The sequence below is a fragment of the Cannabis sativa genome, chromosome 8 (genome assembly GCF_029168945.1).
Source record: "Cannabis sativa cultivar Pink pepper isolate KNU-18-1 chromosome 8, ASM2916894v1, whole genome shotgun sequence".
Classification (NCBI taxonomy): Eukaryota; Viridiplantae; Streptophyta; class Magnoliopsida; order Rosales; family Cannabaceae; genus Cannabis; species Cannabis sativa.
Genome location: NC_083608.1, coordinates 38,069,989 through 38,094,626, shown reverse-complemented (window position 1 = coordinate 38,094,626; position 24,638 = coordinate 38,069,989). Strand labels below are relative to the sequence as shown.

Genomic DNA, 24,638 nt, shown 5'->3' with positions numbered 1-24,638 from the left:
CATACTACATCAGCAATCTGAATTAAGATTTCTTACACTGAATAATGGGCATCGGTGAACCGTACCAGCAATTATTGATTAAGGATTCCATAACTTTAATATGTTGTTAACTATTTTATTCAGTGCTAAGTGATCTTAATTCTTCGTACAATACAAGTCACAGCTTCATGTATGAATGAGAAATGTTCTAATATTTATGTATAAATTATTCAATATTAAATATTAATAATTTAACATTTAAGTATATATGAAAATATTCAACTTATATTTATAAAAAGAAATATCTTTACAGGCTTTTTAAGACATAAACCCTAACAATCTCCCACTTTTCCTAAAAGTAAATTGGGTATCTCCTTTAGTCACATATTAGTTATGACCTATAAAAGATTTTTTATAGTGTGTTGTGCTTCAGCTCCCCATATTTGCTGCATTTGTTATGTTGCTTCTTTACTCAGTCGGCTTCCATCCTCTTTTTTTGTCTTCTAGTTTCACCCTTTCAATGGGAGGGAAGACTATTACATATCTTTCACATTTTGTGCTACATCTCACTCACTTTGCTGTCTTATTGGGCACACTGTTCCTTCATAACCTGCTAGCCAATTTTTCTTAGTGTAGTAATTTGAGAAGAGCTTGTGTAGTAACCTGCTGCACGTGCATGTTCTCTCTTTGAGGTCTATTGTCCATGATTCTTTCATTCAGGTTACCTCAAACAAATATTCAGTGGTTGGTTTAACATGTGTAATTTAAAACCAATATTTGTTAAACATACGAAACAACAGTGGAACAACTTAAAAACAACATTAAAAAAAATATGACAATCCTAGAGTTAATGGTTTTAATGTTTCTACTTTATCTCGTCAAAATTAATGGTTATTTTTCAGTTATTCTGATGTTGTTGTAGTGGTTCTGTTCGTGTGTAATTGGAGGTCTCAATTTTTTATTTTTGGTGTTTACAATATCAAAAAAAAAAAAAGTCAGGAGAGTAAAAATGTAAAATTTTACAATGTAAATATTTACCCAAAATCTTATATTTTTGTGTGTTGTGGTGAAAATCGAGCAAGACAGGTAAGTGGTAACTACTTTTAGAGAAGAAGAGGTTGATCAAATGACTAGCACTGGTCCACTAAATTTTTAGAGAGGATAAGATATTTCATGTTCTTCATCTTTAAAATAATTTGCATACATTTTTTTTAGATTCCATAATTATAAATATATATTTATATATATATGACTGCAAGAAAAAGTTAAAAAAACAAAAGAAGCAAAACTAGGAATCCATGTTGATGATCTGATCATGAGTCACGCACACATGTCTGCATGTCTCTATCTATATTTATATACATATATAGTTTATGAAATGCAATTGCAACTTTATGCACATGGACTACGAATTGTATTAATTTTCATGATTATATATTTTATTTAAGCTGAAAACCACAAAGAAAAGAAAATAAATTTGATGCACAAAATAAATTACACACACAATTAAATTAATTAATACTTTATTACTTAAACAACAAAACATAATTATGGAAGCTTTTAATTAGTACATGGTATAGTCAACTATTCAACAAAATCACCTAAAGCAAAGAATATTTGTCCTATATATATAAAAATATATATTCTTTTTCATTAGCCAAAAATGATGCACAATACATATTACAAAGTAAACTTGGCACACTATATATATAATATGTACAAGCACAAATTAGACCACGTACACCTGAATATGTATCTGGAAACTTATTAGGAGAATTCTTACACAAAGCATAGAGAGATATATCACTATCATCAATAGCCATACATTTTCTCCATCTCCATCACTCAAACAACATATATATATAACAATATATACAATAATGGCAAATAGCAGAACTTATTTGTTTGTTATGAAGATGGTTATTATTTTGAGTTTCCTTTTCATGAGGTTGGAGGCAGCAAGAAATAACATTGCTATTAATAATGATCACCACCACCACCGTGGAGATGTAGAGGTACTGGAGATGAAGATGATGATGATGAGATCCTCATCATCATCTTCAGACCTACGCAGTGAACAGATGTTGCGGAAGTTGGGGTTCGACGTTTCGAAACTTGTAGCAGCGGGGAAAAGAAGATCGGTAATGGTGGATAGGGTGGCACCGGGAGGACCTGATCCTCAGCACCATGCTTAATTAATTTATACGTGTATGATTTTGAATATTATATATTACTATATATACTTATATTGCTACTACCCCTTCTTCATTCTATCATATTCAGCTCCATATCACTTATTGATTATCATGTGAGGATATATATAGTGTAGTACTACTAGTACTAGTGCTGTCTTATATTTGCAATATGGGATTTTAAAGCACGTTTTGAGTAGCAATGCATGGCTATTACTGTTTAATGCTACAAATTAAATAAATTGTTTTTTATGAACTGTCTCTTTTCATTTTGTTATATATCATCGAGGTGAGTTTCGTGTGTTCTCTTTTCACTTTTTTTCTTTTTGAGAGAGAATTGATGTTTCACTTTTTGTTTTGTTTGTTCTATGAATGATTTTACGTACGTGTGATAAGAGTGATTATATAAGTCTGTCTGCATATAGTCGCGTCTTATTCTTTCAATATTAATGCATGGATTTGATTAAAAGTATAACGAGGTCGGTATATTTCGTATACGTTTCGATCTGTTTTATTTGATAGAGAAAAATGGCTATAAAGATTAAAACTCTGCTAATAATAAACTCTAGTGAATACATAAGTGAAGCTGACAAATATTGATAACTTAACTTATTTATTATGTTTAGTTCAAATCCCAACAAAAAAAAAACTTTTACCTACCATATTATTTTAAAACAAAAAAAAAAAATCAAAATTACACCTCCTCAAGTTTATACCTAGTGCGTCTTTGTATAAATAACTTATTTTTATCAGAGTATAGCTCACAAGTTCAATTGGATCTCTAAAAAATACAGGTCACAAGTTCAATTGGATCTCAAAATTAATACAGCCAACAAGTTCGTATCTACTCTACTCTGTTTTCTCAACATCTTTAAAGTTGGAATACTGGTAGATACAATAATTAAGAGTTAGTTGATACCGTTGATAGTTAAGTTAGTTTTATTATTTAGTTCTAGATTGTTTCTTGCTTATCAGCTACTGTAACAAATTCATATTTTATGTATCTTAAACTCCGATACAAATAAATCTTTACTCTAGCATACAAATGAGATCAGTCTATAATTTATTGAGCACTGAAAGAGTAAATTTAATGTGGTGTAATCCAAATAAAGACATGCCCGCATCAGCTAGTTTAGCGTTGAGAGTGTACAACTAACAGTTGTAATTAGTAAAGTTGTTATTCAACTTTGGTTGGCTTTGTTCTAAAAATTTAGTACACAAGTAATAAAATAAGATATTGTTCCTACTCTATGCTGATTCATTGTTAATGACTCAAAAATTACTTCTTTTCAATTTGACTATTGAGATTTTTGACTTTTGAGAAATGAAAGAAGTAAGAATAAACTAATGAAACAAAAAAAAAAATAATAATAATAATAATAAACTTCAAGCACAATAAAATAATAAAGAAGCGAAGCAAATTAATTTATTCTATTTAGTAAAATTACCAAACCCACAAAGAAAAAGATATTTCACTTATAAATCAAAAATATATACACTCACTATCTCAATCTCCACTCAAATCTCAATACACAATTTGCTTCTTCCTCAGTCTTACTACACAACAAACTCACACTCACTTCTATTTTTACAACTCACACTCTTTTTCTCCACACACCTACTCTCTTACACACAAAAGTACATATTTTTAAAGTTACAAAATTTAGGCACCAAGACACTCTAAAAATTGGCCACTAAGACACTCTAAATTTAGTTGTGAAGACTCATTTCTCACAATTAATAATTACCCTAAAAGAAATTGCAATATATAGATAAATAAATAAAAAAATTATGTCAAACTCCAACAATCTCGACATTGAATAAAATTCTCTAAACTCACAACTCAAACAATCGAGTTCATACTCTCATTGAACTTCACTTCAGCACTTGTCTTCACATTCTTCGATTTTTAATTGATGTCTTCTTTCTTCAAACAACCTTTAAATGAAATTGGACTTTTCTCCACCTTGCCGCATTCCATCACTCTAACTGAATGTCTTTAGTGAAATGACTCCACCTTCACACAGTTCAACCTAAAATAGTCTTCTCGACTAATTTATACAAATCTCGCTCTTTCTTACCCTTCACAACTACCAAGCCACCTTTTTTATGGTTATTTCACCATATTTTGTAAAATAGTCATAACCACAAGTATCCATAACTCTCAAAGAGATTAATTTCCTCTTTAATGTTTGAACATGTCTCACATCAGTCAGTGTTCTCACAACACTATCAAACATACAATTTTAGAGCTAGAATCATTTCCCATCAACACATTATCTTTCTTATAAGTGCCAAAGCACTCCTTATATGGGCACATGTGGAACGAACAACGAGAATAAAGAATCCAATAGTCAAAAAATAAAAAATTCATCAGCTATGATAGAGAGAACATAAGAGTCACTTTCAAAGCTTTCACTAAAAATATTAATTTGTGAAATTTGATGTGTCTTTGCATTCTTGATTCCTCAATATTGTTTTAAGATGCTTGGTCAACACTTTATAATTCCGCCTACCATGTCCTTTTTTGTGACAATAGTAGCACACCACTTCCCTCTGATCTATGGGCATGAATGAGCGAGATTGATGTCTCTTCTATCATCATATCTTCCTCTCAATGTACTCTTACCACGACTTGATTCTGATCTTGTCACAAAAGATAGCAAGAATACTATGATAGGCTTCAAGAGGTATTATTTTCTTTTCATTAGTTAAATTTAATCTATATATATTATGGTGGGATTTTTTGGCTCATGGTTCATATTTGATAAAAACTATTTTTATCAAATCTGCTTCCACTTTTATAACTCTGATATGGACAATAAAAACCAAAAAATACAATAAAAGAGAAATGAAACAACAAGTTATCTGAATAGCATGGAGCATCAGCCACCTACTGATTCCCCATCCTTCTCTGAAGCAGTTTGAGTGGAGGTAATTTCTCCATCATCTTGGTCTAAGAACACATATATTCTCCTTGAATATTCTGTGTCATTTTGAACTGAAGACACTTCTTTCGACATTGTCTAAGATAAGATGACAATTGCATTCTAAGCAGTTTCATCATCCTGCTTTAGTGGCATTGTCCAAGATTCATCAGCGAAGCCAGTGTCATCATACACATGCTAGCATGACATGATCAACCCAACCTTCCAAAAAATTTTAGTACTAAAAAGAGATCATCGATCTCTCTCCCAAGCATCAATCTCAAACAACATGGCACTAGCTCTCCTCTTCATGTCAATTAGAGGAGCATGTCTTTTGAAAGAGCTAACTTTTTGAAATGTAATGTGTCTCTATGGAAGAACAGGGATATAGAAGTACTCTTGATGGTAAAGGTCACAGTTACTTTTGGTAATGTTCTCGATATATGGGCTAAATTGGTGAAAGTGGCAAAAGCCTTCTTCTTTGCGAGTTAGACTTCTTTTCAAGCCGCGAAGGAAGATTATGTCATGAGAAGTAGGAATAGGATAATTTCTTAAATAATAAAATATGAAGAAGGTGGAAAGAATCTTATAGCCATTCAAATTTATATGGTAAGGGCAAATACTGAACAAATCAGCTATGGATATGAAACATGGATGCAAGGGTAGGGAGCCATTGGGACCACCGTATTGTGGCTTCCAAACAACTGTTTCAAGAAGACAGTAATCATCTCAAATTAATCGAGCCTAATGTTCAGTAAGAGTGTGTTGGGTTTGGTGCCCTAAATAAAACCCATTTCAATATAATCATATTTATTAATTAATAAAGATCAGAAATCATTTTATGTTGCATGGTTCACATGATTTATGTCATAATTATAAATTCTATTAGGTCCATAACATATGTATTTATTCATGATTATAGTGTTGTCAGCACAGTGGAATATAATCATGATTATATGTTCAAAAGTTTAATTCCCTGATTTGTCAGTTCATTGGATTTAGACTGGCATGATAATCAGCGATAGGTATACTTACACCTTGGATAAGTGTTATGTCCTTTCTAGGGCATTGGCAAAATTTACCTGTATCGGATGTATGGAGTATACATTGGAAGGGACCGATATTGAACTTTGATTAGATATGATAAATTTACCGTAATATCTATTCTATTCAATATCATCTAGTTGAGCCTAGATCAAATTATCTTAATCCTGACATGATTAGGTTCGATCTCAAGAGTGTTATTTGTGTTCTTTGATTTGTTAGTTAAGCCTACTTTTTGGTCAGGGTGATACGTATATTTTGGGAACACGATAGTACAATTAAGTGGGAGCGCTAAACATATATATGGAATCTATAGCTTCTATAGGTATTTAGAAGTGAAACGATGATTTCCTTCGAGCTTGGCTGAATAGAGATAAATGATTGAGATCTCATTTTAGTGATTATATTATTTCACTAAAATATCATTTATAGGTGGTCAAGTGTTTTAAGGATAAAATACATTGAAAGGGTGTAACGGTATTTTTATCCCTATGCAATGTAGATCATCTATAAGGGATCATTGATTATTGGGATTATAACAATGGATAATTAGTAGCGTATCTATATCGTGGAACATATAGAGCGTTCTATGTAACTGAAAGTGCAATTCCAAGTTCTATGGTGGATGCAATGAGGAATTAATGAGTTAGTGGATTTACTTGGTAAATTCTAGATTAGCTTATTGGAAGCTCGGTTATATAGGCCCATGGTCCCCATACTAGTTGAGACCATACTGCTTGTAAGACTCAGTTAATTGATTTTAGTTAATCAATTATAATTCTATAATTAGAATATGTCTAGTTTATGAATTTTCACTAAGCAAGGGCTTAAATGTGAAGAAAAGAGATCCTAGGTCTTATTTATTAATTGAGAGACTTTATTAAGTCTAATTAATAAATATATTAAATGACAATATTATTTAATAATTAATTTTAGTTATTAAATAATTAGAATTGGCATTTAAGTGGTTAAATTGGAAAAATTTTGGCATTTTTGAGAAAAGAAGATGGGAAAATGACAAAATAGCAAAATTGTAAAGTGGGGCCCATTATCCAACCCATGGCCGGCCACTATGCATGGATTTTACCATTTATTTTTCGATTATTTTAATGCTATTAAATCTAACCTAAACCTAGGTGGTTACCTATAAATACATAGTGATGACTCACACTTAAAGATTGATGAAATTTCACTTTCAGAAAAAATTTCCTGAGCCTTCTTTCTATTAAGTCGAAACCACATTCTCTTCTTTCTTCTCTTCATAATTTCAAACCTTGAGTGATAGAGTGAGTGCCCACACACATCAAGTGGTATCTCAATCATAGTGTGTAAGACTGTGAAGAATCCAATCAACAAGAAGGAGAATCGGGCTCAAGAAGGAGAGAAAGAGATCCAGGTTCAGATCTTGATAATGCTCTGCTACAGAAAGGAATCAAGGGCTAGATATCTGAACGGAAGGAGTCATTATATTCTGCTGCAATCAATGTAAGGTTTTCTTAAACCTTTATGTGTTTATTTCATTGTTTTAGAAATTCATATTAGGATGTTAATGAAACATACTTGTTAGTAAATCTAGATCCTGGTAAAATAATACCAATAGAGTGCTAAACTCAAGAGGCCTTAGCTTGAAGGCTAGATCTCTTATCATCACTCTCAATGACAGCTTTAAAAAGCTCAGATGCCATCACCTTTCCACCACGCAACTTGTCTAAGTTCTTAGACTTTGGCACAATTAGCTTAGCTCTAATGAACTGAGCTACATGGGGGTCATACTCATCAGGTAACCTTCTACTTCTCTTCACCCTAGCCATGACAGCTTAGCAACACAAGTTGCTTACAACTCAAGAAAAGTCTAAATTGGGTTGAAAAAGTCAAAGTAATTTTAGAAGAATTTTTCAAGGTACTAGGAAAATGTTTTAGAATTTTGGAGATCTTAGAGAAAATATTTTAAAGATTTTTGGGAGTCTAAAACTCTTTGGAGTAAGATCAACAAAGGAGAAGAAGAAGAAAATTCTAAAAAAAAAATGGCATCAATTTCGAAAAAAAAAATATTTTTTCTACCTTGAGAAGAGTACGCTTGAAGACTTGATGAAGATGAAATTTCAAGAGGCGCTCTAAAGGTATAGGCGTATTGGAGAGAATGAAGAAGTGTAGAAATTTTGATTGTCAATGCTCTTATTTATAAGTGAGTTCAATCTCCTAATCCTAAAGCTAATGAGAGTCTTTTAAATTTAAAACTTTTAAGGAAGAGCTAAATGACAAGTAAAAGATATAAAATTATATCTTTTCCCTCTCCTTTTTAGTGGAATTCGAAATTCCTATGCAAATAGGAATAGGAATCCAAATTTAAAAGGTAACATGAAATCCTAATGCTATTAAGATTAAGGGAAAATTAGAGAATCAAAACAAAAAGATAAATGATAAGTAAAAGATCATAAGTCTTTTCTCTTCTTTTTTTTTTCTCTAATTTTTGAAGGCCATTTACTATTATGATTAGGATTCCAATCCAATTAATCTTAATGTGATGAGAAAAATAAGAAAATTTTAAATTTTCAAAGAAAAAGGTAAAAGTTAAGAGAGAAAAAAAGACAAGTATTTAGAGTTAACGGGGTGCCCTGCTCATGTCTTAAGAAAGAAAGATGGCAAACTTGATAAGTGAACTGAGGTTTGCATGTTTGTTGAAAATTCTAAAGAGACTAGGAGTAGACTATGTGACAGTCAGTAGTCCCGTGATCCGTAAGGGGAAATATCGGGTAAGCTGTGCAATCCCACACCGCCTGGGGAAGGTCAAGTGGGATGATTCTGAGACTGTGTAGGTATGGGACTACACAGTTGAAGAGGGCTTAAATGGATTGATTGGTACTACCTATATCAACAAGGTGCATCTTGTTTTTCGGTAGCCCATCTCGAAAGAACTCCACAGTTAAGCGTGCTTAGCCTGGAGCAATTTCAAGGATGGGTGACCTCCTGGGAAGTTTTCTTAGGAAGCGTGTGAGTGAGGACAAAGCACGCTGGAAACACTCGTGTTGGTCTGTAAGGTCAGTCATCAGTCCATGAAGTAGCCAGAGTGTCGTACTCGTGTATAAGAGCCATTAGTCTGTGGGTGTAAGGACCCAATGGAGGCTTGAAGCGGGGACGTTACAGACTATTTTATAGTCGCAAAGATGATAAAGTGTTTGTTTCCACAAACGCCACTTTCCTTGAAGATAACTATATTAAGAATTTCAAACCACAAAGCAAAGTAGTATTAGAGGAAATGCTTTCAGATATAAGTCCTTTTAATGTTCCATCCTCTTCTACTCAAGTAGAGGATAATCCCACTTCCGCGGTTGAACCTTTGCAAGTTGATACAACCGAGAAATCTACCACTAATGTTCCTATTTAGAAGGTCACCGCTCCTCGTCGTAGTGGGAGGGTTTCTACTAAACCATCTCGTTATGGCTTGGATGGTGAAATCAATATGGTCATTGGTAACGGTATTGATGACGACCCATTAACCTATAAACAGGCAATGACAAGTCCTGAACAGAAACAATGGTCAGCCGACATAGATTCAAAAATGGATTCCATGAAAAAGAACAAAGTCTGGGAATATGTAGACGCACCTGATGACTATCGTCTAATTGGATGTAAGTGGGTCTACAAGAAGAAAAGAGGCGTTGGAGGAGAAGTCGAAACTTTTAAAGCTAGAATGGTCGCCAAGGGTTACACCCAAAGAGAAGGCGTGGACTATGAGGAAACTTTTAGCCCGGTTGCCATGCTCAAATCCATCCGAATTCTTCTCTCCATAGCAACCGCTTTCGATTATGAAATCTGGCAAATGGATGTCAAGACAGCTTTCCTTAACGGAATTCTTGAAGAGACCATCTATATGGAGCAACCAGAAGGCTATGTTCTTCCAGGGCAGGAAAAGAAAGTTTGCAAACTCAATAGGTCCATTTATAGACTTAAGCAAGCTTCTCGCTCCTGGAACAAAAGGTTTGATGAAATCATCAAGACCTACGGCTTTCTTCAGAATGAAGATGAACCTTGTGTTTACCAACTCAAGGAGAACCAAGTGGTAGTCTTCCTGGTCCTTTATGTTGATGACATTTTGATAATTGGCAACAATATCAAGAAAATGACTGACATCAAGGAATGGCTTGACACTCAATTCGAAATGAAGCATTTGGGTGAAGCTGCATATGTTCTCGGTATTCAGATTATCAGATTCCGGAAGAACAGATCCCTTGCTCTCTCTCAAACAACTTACATAGATAAGGTTTTAGAGAGATTCTCAATGAAAAATACCAAAGGGGCACAAATGCCTTTTTGATTTGGTGTCCCTCTATCTAAGGAACAGTGTCCCACTGATCCTCAAGAGATAGAGGACATGAGAAGGGTTCCTTATGCTTTAGCAGTTGGGAGTCTAATGTATGCAATGCTATGCACTAGACTTGACATCTGTTATGCAGTAGGAATTGTGAGCAGGTATCAGACGAATCCAGGACAGGAACATTGGAATGCTGTTAAGCATATCTTGAAGTACTTGAAAAGGACAAGGCAATTCGTGTTAGTCTACAAGGGTGGTGCTTTAAATCCCGTAGGCTATACCGATTCAGATTTCCAGGCATGTCTTGATGACAGGAAATCTACATCTGGGATGGTGTTTACTCTTGGGGGTGGAGCAGTGGTTTGGAGAAGTGCTAAACAAACCGCAGTTTCAGACTCTACCATGGAGGCAGAATACATAGCTGCTGCAGAGGCTGCTAAAGAACTTGTCTGGCTTAGAAAGTTCTTCATAGGACTCGGTGTTGTTCCTAGAATGGAAAAACGACTGGTTTTGCTTTGTGATAACACTGGAGCCATAGCCAACAGTAAAGAGCCTCGAAGCCACAAGAGAAGCAAACATATAGAAAGGAAATATCATATCAACAGAGAGTATGTGGCAAGAGGGGATGTACTAGTGGAGAAAGTGGACACAGAGGACAATCTAGTTGACCCATTCACCAAAGTTTTGTCAGGAACTGCATTTGAAAAGCATCGTTAGAATCTAGGATTAATTGAAATGTACTGATTGTTTTATATTAGTGCAAGTGGGAGTTTGTTGGGCTTTATGCCCTAAATAAAACTCTATTTCAATGTAATCTCTATCTATTAAATATCAATAAAGAGACAGAAGTATTTTCATCACTTATTTAATGTGTCATTTGGTTCATGTTATCATTTATATGTTTATTTGATTTATAAATTCATCGAAATCCTTATCACATTTATTTCTAGATTATTGTGTCGTCAGCACAGTGGAAAGTAATCAAGATTGTGTGATTAAATATATATTCCTAGATTTATCAGTACACTGGGTTTAACTGATATGATAATCTACAACATAGTTTACTTGCACCTTGGATAAGTGCTATGTCATTTCCAGGGCATTGGTTAAAGTAAAGCTTCGGTTGGATGCATGGAGTATGCATTGGAAAGGATCGATATTGAACTTTGAATCAGATATGATAAATTTACCGTAATATCTATTTAATTCAATATCACCTAGTTGATCCTAGATCAAATGATCTTAATCCTGACATGGTTAGGTTCGATCTCAAGAGTAATATACATGTTCTTTGATTTGTTAGTTAAGCCTACTTTTTGGTCAGGGTGTTACGTACATTTTGGGAGCATGGTAGTGCAATTGAGTGGGAACGCTAAATATAGATATGGAATCTATAGCTTCTATCAGGACATAGAAGTGAAATGATGATTTCCTTCGAGCTTGGCTAAACAGAGATAAATGGTTGAGTACTCATTTCAGTGATTATGTTAGCTCACTGAAATATCATTTATAGGTGGCTAAGTGTTTTAAGGATAAAATACATTGAAGGGTGTAACGGTAAATTAATCCCTATACAATGTAGATCATCTATAGAGGATCATTGATTATTGAGATTATAACAATGGATAACTAATAACGTATCTATATCGTGGAACATATAGAGCGCGTTCTATATAACTGAGAGTGCAATTCTAAGTTCTATGGTGGATGCAATGAGGAATTAATAAGTTAGTGAATTTACTTGGTAAATTCTAGATCTGCTTATTGGAAGCTCAGATATATAGGCCCATGGTCCCCATACTAGTTGAGATAATACTACTTGTAAGACTCAGTTAATTGATTTTGATTAATCAATTATAATTCTAAAATTAGACTATGTCTAGTTTATGAATTTTCACTAAGCAATGGCTTAATTGTGAAGAAAGAGTTTCTAGGGTTTATTTGTTAATTAAGAGGTTTTGTTAAGTTTAATTAATAAATATATTAAATGACAATATTATTTAATAATTAGTTTTGGCAAAGTGGTTAAATTGAAAAATTGACGTTTTTGAGAAAATAAGAAGGAAAATGAGAAAAATGGCAAAATTGCAAAGTGGGGCCCAATAGCAATCCATGGCCGCCCACTTCACAAGGGATTTGCCACTTTATTTTTCTGTAATTTTAATGCTAATTAAACTTAACCTAACCCTAAGTGCTTTCCTATAAATATGTAGTGATGGCTTAAGGGAAAAGATGATGTATCTCATTCATTCAGTAAAAATTTGAGCCTCTCTTCCTATACCTAGCCGAAACCTCTCTCTCTCTCTCTCTCTCTCTCTCTCTCTCTCTCTCTCTCTCTCTCTCTCTCTTCCTCTCTTCAAAACCGAAGCCTATAGTGAAAGAGTGAGTGCCCACACACATCAAGTGGTACTCAATCATAGTGTGTAAGGCTATAAAGAATCCAGTTTCCAGTGAAGGAGATTCGGACTCAGATCTTGGTGATACTCTGCTACAGAAAGGATACAAGGGTTAGAGATCTGAGTGAAAGGAGACATTATATTCCGCTGCAACCACTGTAAGGTTCCTGATACTTTATATGTGTTTATTTCATATCGTTTTAGAAGTTCATATTTAGGATGTTCACAACATACTTGTTAGTAAATCTAGATCCTGGTAAAATAATTCCAACAGTGTCATTATCATGATCAAGCTTCCGAGTGACTGGCTTATGAACAATTTTTATGATTTTATTTACAAAAAATATGATCTTTTGATGTTTTCATGTTGTACTCTTATTATTTTGTTGTTGGATTTTTGTTTATTACTTTTATGTTGTTTTAATATTATTTTGATGATTTTTTTATTAACAAGGTTACTTATGTGCAAATGCACATATAGTTAGTGATATTTTTAATTTTTATTTTTGTTATGTTTATTTTTAAAATTTTACAAATAAAAAGGAAGCCAACAAAAATTGTTAGATAACCACATTTTAGAAATAAAAAATCATGTGATTTTTTAATTATTTTTGTGTTGTTTTTATTAAACTCTGTAAAAATATAAAAAAAAAATATTTTAATGTAAATTATAAAAAATTTACCAAAAATAATATTTTGTATAGGGATTTTTTCATTTTTACACTTTAAATTTATATATTTTTTTTTTACATTTTTACAGAATTCCACACAAAACTCTTATAGCAACTGACGGAACAACTTAAATCGTAATCAAAATTCATATAACAACCCACATAAAAATTACTAGAGAAACTACAAAAGCAATTCAAACCGTAAATTTTTTTAAAAAAATTAAAAAATAACATGTGGAGTTTTCCTTTCCATATTTTTTAATAAAAAAAGTCATATTTTTTTTTTCTTTCACAAAGCACCCATAAAAAAGCTTAAACAAATAAAGGAATTGAGGATTAACCAAAAAAAAAAGATAAAGGAATTGAGGAGTGTGGAGTACGTGGGCCTAAAAGGTGGACTGGACATAAACCCAAAATCCATTTTGGATTTTAGCCTAAAAAGCTTGGATCATAGATAGTATCCGATTCGAGCGCCTTAATCTTGAAAGTTGAAACCAATAAAGCCCTCTTTGAATCTGCAACAATTAGCTTACCTCACCCCCAACCGACTTAGCGGCGCGTACCAAAACTCAACCGGAGACTTAAAACACTCCACCGCCACCGACTGAGAGAATATAACTCACGCGCTTATGAAGCGCTTGCTAATATTTTTCAAACATTTACAAACTTAACTCCCCGCCATAAAGTGATTGCGCAAGTCCACTCGCACGTCGACTAACGAACCGCTTAAACCTCTATCTTATTCGTCCGTGCATTTCACGCTCTTTAAGATAGCGTGGGTCAATCGGCCCGCACAAGGGGTTATGATACTTCCCGGGCACGACTCTTTTTGGTGCACCCACACGCTTCGTCCACTCCGTTTGAACCACACGAAGGCACAGCCGCCGTACACCTGTAAGATAAGGATAGAGAGAGAGAAACGCACTGACACTGTGCGCCAGTTCTAGAGAGAGAAAAAAATTTCCTGAGAGAGAAAGAGAGAGAGAGAGAGCGTGCGAGATCTGATCGAGAAAGAAAAGAAACGAAGAAGGTGACCCAGCTCGAAACCCTAGCGGTCTTGTAAGCCCTTACTTTCTCTGTGTAATTATCCTAAAATATATATTTAGATATACATCTGTGTCCTTTTGTTATCTGTAGTTTTCCCGGTGTTTTCGGGTTCGATTCAAGGAGGCTTCTGTAAACCCTAGGATTTCTTTGAGTTCGTGGTAGAAGCCCTAATTTGAAAATTAGGGGTTTTGTTTGTTGGGGTTTTTTTTCGTTTTGTTTAGGGGATTAGGTCTAAAACCCTAAATCGGATTGGTTTGAATCTTGAGTATTTTCGGGGGAAAGAAAACTGAAATTAGCGTTTCGGAGGGGTACATGTATGGCTTCAGAGCCTACTGTAGAAGGAGGTGATGGAGCTAGAGAGAAGCAGAGGTATTCGGCGCACAAGGTCTACAGAAGGAAAGTATTCAAAGGCAAGAAGAACACTATCACTGCCAGCGTCAACACCAACGACAACGATATCGCTAAGGACAAAGCCGATATCAATACCACAACCACCACCAGTAGCACCGTGTTAGCGCCAGAATCAGGTACTTCCACCGCCACCGTTGACAATGTTATCAAGGATAACGACAAGAACGATAAAAGCAACGATGGGAAGGAGAACAAGAGCAACAATGACAACGAGAGCAAGAAAGACAACGAGGGCAACGAAAACAACAAGGGCAACGAAAACAACAAGGACAACGAGTGCAATAACAACGAGAGTAACAAGGGCAACGAGTGCAATATCAACGAGAGCAACAAGGGCAACGAGTGCAATATCAGCGAGAGCAACAAGGACACCGAGTGCAATAACAACGAGAGCAACAAGGGCAACGAGTGCAATATCAACGACAGCAACAAGGACAACGAGTGCAATATCAACGACAGCAACAAGGGCAACGAGTGCAATATCAACGACACCAACAAGGACAACGAGTGCAATAACAACGAGAGCAACAAGGACACCGAGTGCAATAACAACGAGAATTCAACTCAACCGCGGCTGCAGGCTCTGGAGTTGGAAGATGGGAACTTGTCACAACACCTCCTTTCGAGATTAGATGCTGTCTCTGATGATTCGTCGAGCTTGAACCGACAACCTGTGGTTACAGATGTCATTCCAAACTCTAGGGACCCTCCTGGAGGGAATGGCTCGGTGAAGGAGGGTGTGGAGAACCGGGTTACAGTTAGTTTGGCCTCACAGTCGAAACATGAGGCAGAGGAGCTTCGGAGAAAGCTTGAGAGCGAGCTGGAAACAGTAAGGAATTGGGTGAAAAAGATAGAACAGAAGCAAGGGCAGATTGCTGGACGTACTCATTTGCATGTGTCTGTAAATGAACGTGTCAGCAATGGTGGATCAAAACGTTCTCATTCAGAGGTGGCTTCTGTTGGTGTTACGCGAGAGCCTATTCGACCTTTGCACCAGTTGAATATATCAGTATTGGAGAATAGTCAGGGCTTTGATATTGTGGAAAAGGAGAAGAGGACACCCAAGGCGAATCAATTTTATCGCAATTCTGAATTCTTACTAGCAAAGGATAAAATTCCGCCAGCAGAGAGTAATAAGAAGTCAAAATTGAATGGGAAGAAGCAAGGTGGAGATTTGGGAAATGGTTTTGGTATGGGAACTAAGTTTTTCAAGAGCTGTAGCTCTTTGCTTGATAAATTGATGAAGCACAAGCATGGTTGGGTGTTTAATGATCCTGTAGATGCAGCAGGTCTTGGTTTGCACGACTACCATACCATTATCAAGCAACCAATGGACTTGGGTACTATTAAAACGAGGTTGAACAAGAACTGGTACAAGTCACCAAAAGAATTTGCCGAGGATGTGAGACTTACATTTCGAAATGCCATGACCTATAATCCACCAGGCCAGGATGTTCATATCATGGCCGATCAGTTATCAAAGATTTTTGAGGAGAGGTGGATGATAATAGAATCTGATTACAATCGAGAGATGCGGTTTGGGTTTGATTATAGTGGGGGCCTTCCAACACCTACGCCTAGAAAGGTTCCACCTTCATTACCTTCTCCTCTTGATATGAGAAGGATTTTGGATAGGTCAGAATCAATGACACACTACGGTGATCCCAGACCAAAGCCTATGAGTGTTACTCCAACTGCTAGGACACCTGCTTTAAAGAAGCCTAAGGCAAAAGATCCCCATAAAAGGGATATGACCTATGATGAAAAGCAGAAATTAAGCACAAATCTTCAGAGCCTACCTTCAGAAAAGCTAGATGCCATTGTACAGATTATTAAGAAAAGGAATTCATCACTTTTCCAAGATGATGATGAAATTGAAGTTGACATTGATAGCGTTGATGCCGAGACACTATGGGAGCTTGATAGGTTTGTGACCAACTACAAGAAGAGTTTGAGCAAAAATAAGCGGAAAGCTGAGCTTGCCAACCAAGCTAGAGCACAAACTATGCAGAATGTTCAGGTGAAGGTAAAGTCTTTAACTGTACTTACTAAAAGTGCTCCCTTTTCTGGTTGTGTCTAATTTAATTTATTATTTTTCTGTTTTCTTTTTGCAGTCCCAGGTTCAAATTGTGGCAGAGGTGCCCAAAGAAAAGAAGACAGGTTAAATTTTAGAGCTTGGTTTTTTATGACAATTGAAATCATTTATTATTTCTACAAATTGATGAACTATGTTTTCTTTATTATCTAAACAGATGAAAACATTGTTTCCTCTTCGCCACCAGCTCAAGGAAATAATCAGGAGGATAATAGGAGTAGATCAAGTAGTTCTAGCAGCTCTAGCAGTTCTGGATCGTCTTCTAGTGGTACGGGGATGCCAAATGCATTTTCTGGGTTTTATCTGCTTCATTTATCTCACGTTGACATGCTTTTATTCTTGCAGATTCTGATAGCGAAAGTTCATCTGCATCTGGATCAGATGCAGGGTCACCGAGAACATGATTTGTTTGGTAATTAGGTAAAATCTTTTTGCCTGAGTTAATATCTGAGAGTTATGAGCATATTAAGCTTTATATAATTTCTTAGATGCTGACTCTCTCTCCATTGCCTTGAAAACTGAGTGACATTTTGTTTTATAGCAGAGACCCAATACTGAGTGACTATTAGTGTGTGATAAATTTTCTGTCTAGTAACTAGTGTTTTAAAATAATGAAATTCTCCCGGATAAATCAAAATATGATTAACATAACAATTCTAATGACAAAGAAATCCTTTATTTAACATTTATATCCACTATATGAAGTTTAAAGTTGAAATGAATCTAATTATAAAAGAGGATTGAATTTTTTTATTTAGGTTAGCTTGTTGTTTTGTTACCGTTAACTTGTAAATATCAGGTTTAAATTTAGTGTTGAGAACTAGATTTTGAAAGAGTATGTTCGTGCTTTTTAGCTGAAATCTTGACTGAACTTTACAATCTGAGTCTAGTTGTAAACTGGACTTTGATGAGAGGATTTTGTAATTTGAAAACTATACTTTAATTTGGCTGAATGGTTCCATGTTTCTCCTATGCATTAACCCCCCTTTCTCTGTCTTGTTGAACCACTGAATGTGGTTGTTACATAACTTATGATTGCTGAAGTTGTTACACAATTGTTTTATCACCCCTTTACGAAACTTGTTCGAGGGGGCAAAAGCAAATGGCTAATTGAGTTTTTGTGATCAAAATGGCAGATTTAAGATATTTGAGGTAGATGGTGATTTGCTCTGTGGAGATATTAAGGGTTAGAGAGTTGGGTTTGAATCTGCAATTGCTGTACAGTGGAAATGTTGTCAAGGCCGTAAAGCTAGCTATCTATGTCTATGTGCTGCTGGAATGTGTAGTGTGTTTAATCTGTTGTTTCTCAGAGTGGCCTTGCCTTTGCCGGGGAATAGTAGAGTAGTGCTCTCTTCATCATTTTCAACTGGTGGCTCCATTTCTTTTGTCACAGATTTGTATAATATTTGGTAGAAAAGAATGTGGTGATAATTAGATACAGTTTGCATAGCACGTGTACATTGCTAACTACTGCTGCTGCTCATCTTTAAGTTTTACGTGACTTGTCTTTTGGCATTATGCTCTCTTAGCAGATTCAGGATTCTTTGGTGTTATTTAGGAGATAGTCTGTAATTCAAGTTAAATTAAGTCATAATTTCTTATCAAATCAATTTATCCTTGCATCTTTCACTGTTTCATCTCACCAATTAATGCAATTTTTCTATGTATAAAGTGGTCCTCAGTATTTATGGTGTGTTTAGGAAATGAAAATATTGTTTACTTTCTTAACAACGAATCTCTTTATTATAAAAAGATTCATTTTGCAAGAACGTTAGTACGAGTAGTTTTTTTAAGGTGGAAATGAAATATTTGGGTCTCACACCAATTTGAAATTAAAGAATGGGAATGACAATTTCTCCAAATCTCAATCCTTCTTAATTATAAAAATACATTTTGATTCTTATTTAATTATTATCTTTTTAAAGTTTTACAACATATAAAAGTTTAATCAAGAGTATTTTTGTAGTTTTAAATAATTTATTCCGTTTTCAAAGAAATGTAAACGCATTGTTGAGAAAGTTGCTTATTCGGATTTTATTCTTGCAAGTAAACAATTTTTTTTTATTCTTATTCATTCATTTGATTGATGATTAATTCTTTTTTTAGTCATTGTAAGTAAATGCACCATTAATTTTTTAAAATTTCAGGAATCTCCATATCATTGGAATAAATAGTATTAAAAGGGTTTTTTTTTTACCAATAGGATAACTTTGTATTGATTTGATAGTCATGGATGATAATTTGAGAATAATCATAGGGAGTTTTGGGTGTCAATTTTGTCTGTAAATTGTAGGCATTTCATTAGTTTTCTTGACAATATTGTTCCAATAAATAAATAGGAATTGAAGAAAAATGATGAATGATGAACTTCATAATTTTTTTTTAAAAAAATAAATCAAAATTACTTATTAAAAAAAAAAAAAGGCTAAAAAGAAGAAGCAAAAGATTATTGATGAGGTAGTGGAAGGCAAGGCAGAGGCTCATGCTCGTCGGTCATCTGTTGTCGTATGAGAGAAGATGCACTGCCTCAAACTCAAAACAATGCTTTTGCCATCGCTACAATGCTCTTTCAACACACTTGGACCTTGTTTAACCCTCAAAACAAAAATCAAGTGCTTTTCTTCCTCTTCTTCTTCGTTGCAGTACACACCGTGGTCTGGTCTCCAAACCTGGAGAGATAGCCCGGTTAATGAAGATCGTAGTTGGGGACCCAATGGCCCCCAACCCCAACCATTGCCTTTACACTCACAGCCCTCCACACCTGATTCTTCCTGCGACTTTCATATACTCGCATCCTCAGCTTCGTCTCTTGCGGAGCTCGGTGCTCTGGTTCTCTCAACCAGTGACCCTCTCACAAAGTCCAGGCTTTCTCATCTCGCTTACACCAGGTGGCGCCATGAGAATCTCCCGATTGGTGTGGCCGAACCGCCGTCTCGGCCGGCTCGACCCCCTAAACCCGAGCTGGTTTGTCTTTTCGTTTCTTTGGTTTATATCCATTCCACCGAAGTTCTTGATAGAATTTAGATTATAAACTTTAAAAGCTAACACAAAATTTTAATTGGGAATGCAATTATCATTGGTTTCATTGCTCGAGTGTTCTTAATTTTTTTTTTCTTTTAATTTCCGAAGCAGCGCTTTTTAGGTATCAACTAAGCTCATTTTCTTGATTTCAATTTTATCTTATAGTTGCTACGATGATGATGCAGTAATGTTGGTATTTACAAAACTGATTGTTAAGAAATACTTATTCTACTTCAAATTTTCAGTCTTCTCTATTCATATTCATGTGTTTCCTTTCTTATTTGATACTTGAGTTCTAAGGAATCCTTTACTGGTTAAATTGAGAAGAATGAGTGTGTATATATATATATATATATATATATTCATCCTTTTCATCTTTTTCCAGTCTTTTTCCTTTACATTATTTTCTTTGCATTGATATTTATGAAGAATGTTGCCCGTTGAATATATAAGCTCTTGTTCCATGATTAACTTTTACTTATTAAAACTGATAATTTTGATGCTTTCAATGTGCTTCACTTTATTTCTGATTTAAATGTGCAAGTTTATAAACTCGTTTGTTTTAGTATTGGTAGCTAATTTACAGACATCTGTATTTCTTATCTGTTAAATCTTTGTCTATTGTATTGAGATTCAGGTATCTCCAAAGGAAATTCCAGCTCCAAAAAACTCAGCGTTGCCTCTCAATGCTTATATGCTGCATAATCTTGCTCATGTGGAGCTAAATGCAATTGATTTGGCTTGGGATACTGTTGTTCGGTTTTCGCTATTCAGTGAAACACTTGAGGAGGGGTTCTTTGCTGATTTCGCTCATGTTGCTGATGATGAGAGTCGCCATTTTGCTTGGTGTTCACAGAGACTTGCCGAGCTTGGTTACAAGTGAGGAGGGTCGTTAATTTGGGGGTAGATAACAATTTCCTGTTTCTTCAGCTGATGTGCCTTTTTTTCTGTTGTAACAAGATATGGAGACATGCCTGCTCACAATTTGCTTTGGAGGGAGTGTGAGAAAACATCTGATAATGTTGCTGCACGTTTGGCAGCAATCCCACTAGTACAGGTAATTTCAACGGCCACATTTTTTTTCCCTTTTCCTTGTTTGTTGTTATCTTTTCATATTGACTACCGTATTATCCCTTATATCTTTTCTATATTCAGCACTGGAGATTTTATTAAAGGACGAGGTTCTCAGTTTACACTGTGCACTATCACAATGTATATGAAGTTTCCCTTGTGTCAAACTAAGTCAGATATTGAGTTTAGGGAAACTAACTTTGATAATTCAGATCAGATAATTGAGTACTTTGTTCTATTATTTTGCTTAGGCTTGCAATTTTGCCTGCCTCGTAGTCATATACTTAGAGATCACAATCAACTCTTTTGGATGAGTAATAGCTCTAGTTTTGTACAGAGAGAGTAGTGGGTCTGCCTGTTATTTGTCCACCTACTGTATTCCAAAGCTTAAATGAAGTGTCCCTAGAACACAAGCGGATTTCTATTTACATACCTTAATCTTTCTAAACCGTTGTTTCCAGTATTCGAACTTCTAAGCACCTAAATCAAAATCTTAGAGAAGGCATCTGGTAGTTATTTGAACATGTGACTTTAGGTTCTGCTGGCATTGCCGCATTGCTAAAGAAAAATGCCTAAAGTACAAATTCATTGTATTATTTATATTAAGGTTGTGAATTAAAATTCATTTGTCATTTAATTGACTAGTTTTGAGAAAATTTTAACTGAAATGAATTTTCTTCTTCCATTCTTATTTCCATTTATTGAAATGCTGACGGGTAGGGTGGTGGGATTCATTGAGATCACAAGGGATTTGATAGCTATGTAGAGAGAGTTATTACTGTCCTTAGTGATGAATTTACTGTTGACAGCTCCTCTCTTACTAAACTTCCATTTTTACAAATACCCAAGTGGAAGAGGTTTTCTTGTATATAGTTCAAGTCATTAATATTTTGTTAATTTCTTCATTTCTGCAATCTGCATATGCAAGATCCTATTTTTGGTCTACTATCAGACAGTTTATCATTTTCTAATAGAAGTTATGGTATCTTTAAGACTTGTTGATGTCCTCTTAGCTCTTTGTTTTAACATTTTAAATAATGTTTCATAAATTTCCTTGATTTTCCAATTTTTTTTTTTCTTGTGTGTGTGTATAGGAGGCTAGAGGACTTGATGCTGGGCCTCGACTTGTGCAAAGATTGGTGGGTTTTGGAGACCTTAGAACGTCAAATATTGTCGCAAAAATTGCTGATGAAGAAGTTGCTCATGTAGCTGTTGGAGTGGATTGGTTTATTGATGTCTGTCTGAAATTGGGTCGTCCTCCATGCTTCACTTTTAAAGGTTTAGCAATTTCATTAGTATACTATCCATTTTCATATATACAATCATTCGTGCTCGTTCTTTCTTACTATGGCATGCAAGAACATTATACTGTTCCTTTTATTACAGACTTGTTAAAAGAATATAATGTGGAGTTAAAAGGGCCGTTCAATTATTCAGCTCGAGATATAGCTGGCATTCCGCGTGATTGGTGAGAGAACTGTTTAGTTTCATGTGTTTTTGTTCACTGAGTCACTTGATCCTCAAATTTTTTTGCTGAAATCAAAATTTTTTTGTTTAATTTTCTTTGAAACCATGCATGTTATGATTTGAATATTCTACATCGTTTATTTAGGTACGATGTATCTTCTACGAACAAACAAGATGAAAATAAGCAGCTTTCTGCAGTAAGTGATTCTAAACTTAGAATGGTTTTTCTAGTATTTTGTTGGAATGATCGTTCCTTAAAGAGAAAAAAAAATAGGAGGAAAGCTCATTCAAATGGACAATTTAAAAAAGAATTAATAAGTTATGTACTTAATAAAATTCTATTCTATTTTCATCTCCATTCCTATTATTTTGTTTATATTACTCCTAACCAAATGTATGAGGTGTGGAGAGACAATTTCTTTCACTGTTTTTTCGCCCCGCACCCCTTTAATGCGGTGTGTAAAAATTCTTAATGTTACGCAGGTTTATGCGAGGCTTGCTTCAATTATATCCATGGAGAGTCAGAATTCAAGTTTAAATACCCCTTCTCCTTCTCCTGAATGATGAGCTATGGCAATCAACGAAGATGCTTATATAGGTATTAGGTTCTATGTTTAGTACATCTGATATATGGGAGCTATTTCTTTATCCTTTGTAGCTAGCTATTTTGTATATTCTCATCTTTGCCACACCTCATATATATAAATTTAAGCGCAATTCTGTAATGATTTGTTAAGAACAGTTACTTTAAATAATCATATCTTTGTAAGAATAGGCAGCTGGTAGAGACACCGATCAATTTTAAATAACATGAAATGTGAACTCAACCAATGAAGGCTGCTCTATCATCTTCATGGTTATCAAGAAGGATAAGTGACTGACTGACTATAAGGGAAGAATATGACTGACTGTTATTATAGGTCACACACAGAAAGCAATGCCTTTTCCTTTTCCTTTGCTGTAAGTGATCTTGGTTATCTATATAATTTTAATTTTCATGTCTTTTTTCCCTTTTATTTTCAAGAAATTTTAATTTTAATGGTTTAATTTATTTTCACGATGATTAGACCACACTAACCTTTCAGTTTTTAAATGCTAATGTTTTTTTTTTTTTTTACTTTAACGTGTCAAATAATTTGTGAATTTCGTACAAGGCAAGGGTTCTTAAATAAATATTTGTAATTCGTGACGTCAAAATGGCTGAAATAAGAGGTGACTTTAAGCCGCACCAACCCGATCGCACAATGTGTAGATGAATTTAATACTTCACAGTTCATTGTTTTGTTTTTTTCGACAAAATACGTAAGACATCACAATTTTATTTTTTATATTTTACTTCAAATTTTTAATAGATAATATAAAGTTTGTACTAAATTTTGATTAAAAAAATAAGTTAATATTATATTTAGCTCAAATTTTATTACTGTACTTCAATGCATTAACAATAAAATAAATTTTATTTTAAGAGAAAGGTGTCAAAATGTAAAAAAAAAAAAAAAACATCAAATTTTAATTGAAAGTACATAAAAACTATATTAAATACATAAATAAAAATATAAAAAGTTATGAGTGACATTATAGTAACAAAAAGTAAATAAAAAAAAGTAATATTTACTGTGGTGTAAAATTTAACTTATGTTATATTTTGTATCAAATTTAACATAATTTTTAGCAAGCACCAAATTTATGTCACATTATACACTACTATTGGAGTTCATTTATATAAACATGAGCTAAGAAATGCATATACACCACATTTATAACACTCCATTAAAGATGCTCTCAGCTTATTTAAAATACATTACTAAAACTTTATTTTTTTCCTTGAAATTTTATTATTTTTTATTTATTTCAAATATATAATATTAATATTTACACGCATCCTCATATAAAAAGTGTTGCCTAAATTTTTTTCCAAAATACGTGGTAGTTCAGGAGCGAGTTAGGTAGCAATGAGACCCACGTTACGAGACACGCCGCCTAATTACTCCTAGAGTATTATTTC

At 34.3% G+C, this 24,638-nt stretch overlaps 3 protein-coding genes across 4 annotated transcripts; all 3 read left to right on the top strand.

Moving 5' to 3' along the window:
- Positions 1-1,601: 1,601 nt before the first annotated feature.
- LOC115700214 (CLAVATA3/ESR (CLE)-related protein 7-like) lies at positions 1,602-2,885 on the top strand. The gene has a single exon (XM_061102284.1). The coding sequence runs from the start codon at positions 1,860-1,862 to the stop codon at positions 2,172-2,174; it is 315 nt and encodes a 104-aa protein (XP_060958267.1). The 5' UTR covers positions 1,602-1,859; the 3' UTR covers positions 2,175-2,885.
- Positions 2,886-13,802: 10,917 nt separating this feature from the next.
- Positions 13,803-18,684, top strand: LOC115701046 (transcription factor GTE4). 2 transcript variants are annotated; one of them, XM_030628735.2, is made up of 5 exons: positions 13,803-16,999; positions 17,094-17,139; positions 17,232-17,342; positions 17,420-17,494; positions 18,211-18,684. In XM_030628735.2, the coding sequence occupies exons 1-4, from the start codon at positions 14,885-14,887 to the stop codon at positions 17,476-17,478; spliced, it is 2,331 nt and encodes a 776-aa protein (XP_030484595.1). In that variant the 5' UTR covers positions 13,803-14,884; the 3' UTR covers positions 17,479-17,494; positions 18,211-18,684. The 2 variants fall into 2 exon arrangements, with proteins under 2 accessions (XP_030484595.1, XP_030484593.1); XM_030628733.2 differs by having other exon boundaries at positions 13,803-17,005.
- A 651-nt stretch (positions 18,685-19,335) lies between these two features.
- LOC115701060 (uncharacterized) lies at positions 19,336-23,631 on the top strand. The gene is made up of 7 exons (XM_030628750.2): positions 19,336-20,038; positions 20,733-20,974; positions 21,056-21,152; positions 22,261-22,444; positions 22,553-22,634; positions 22,779-22,830; positions 23,117-23,631. The coding sequence occupies exons 1-7, from the start codon at positions 19,592-19,594 to the stop codon at positions 23,195-23,197; spliced, it is 1,185 nt and encodes a 394-aa protein (XP_030484610.2). The 5' UTR covers positions 19,336-19,591; the 3' UTR covers positions 23,198-23,631.
- The last annotated feature ends 1,007 nt before the right edge of the window (positions 23,632-24,638 follow it).

Coding starts and splice junctions, on each gene's coding strand:
- LOC115701046 (XM_030628733.2), top strand. CDS start 14,885: ATGGCTTCAGAGCCTACTGTAGAAGGAGGTGATGGAGCTAGAGAGAAG. Junction 17,140..17,231: donor GCCCAAAGAAAAGAAGACAG/GTTAAATTTTAG, acceptor TTATCTAAACAG/ATGAAAACATTGTTTCCTCT. Junction 17,343..17,419: donor TTCTGGATCGTCTTCTAGTG/GTACGGGGATGC, acceptor TTATTCTTGCAG/ATTCTGATAGCGAAAGTTCA.
- LOC115701060 (XM_030628750.2), top strand. CDS start 19,592: ATGCACTGCCTCAAACTCAAAACAATGCTTTTGCCATCGCTACAATGC. Junction 20,975..21,055: donor CTTGCCGAGCTTGGTTACAA/GTGAGGAGGGTC, acceptor TGTTGTAACAAG/ATATGGAGACATGCCTGCTC. Junction 22,635..22,778: donor GCTGGCATTCCGCGTGATTG/GTGAGAGAACTG, acceptor TCGTTTATTTAG/GTACGATGTATCTTCTACGA.
- LOC115700214 (XM_061102284.1), top strand. CDS start 1,860: ATGGCAAATAGCAGAACTTATTTGTTTGTTATGAAGATGGTTATTATT.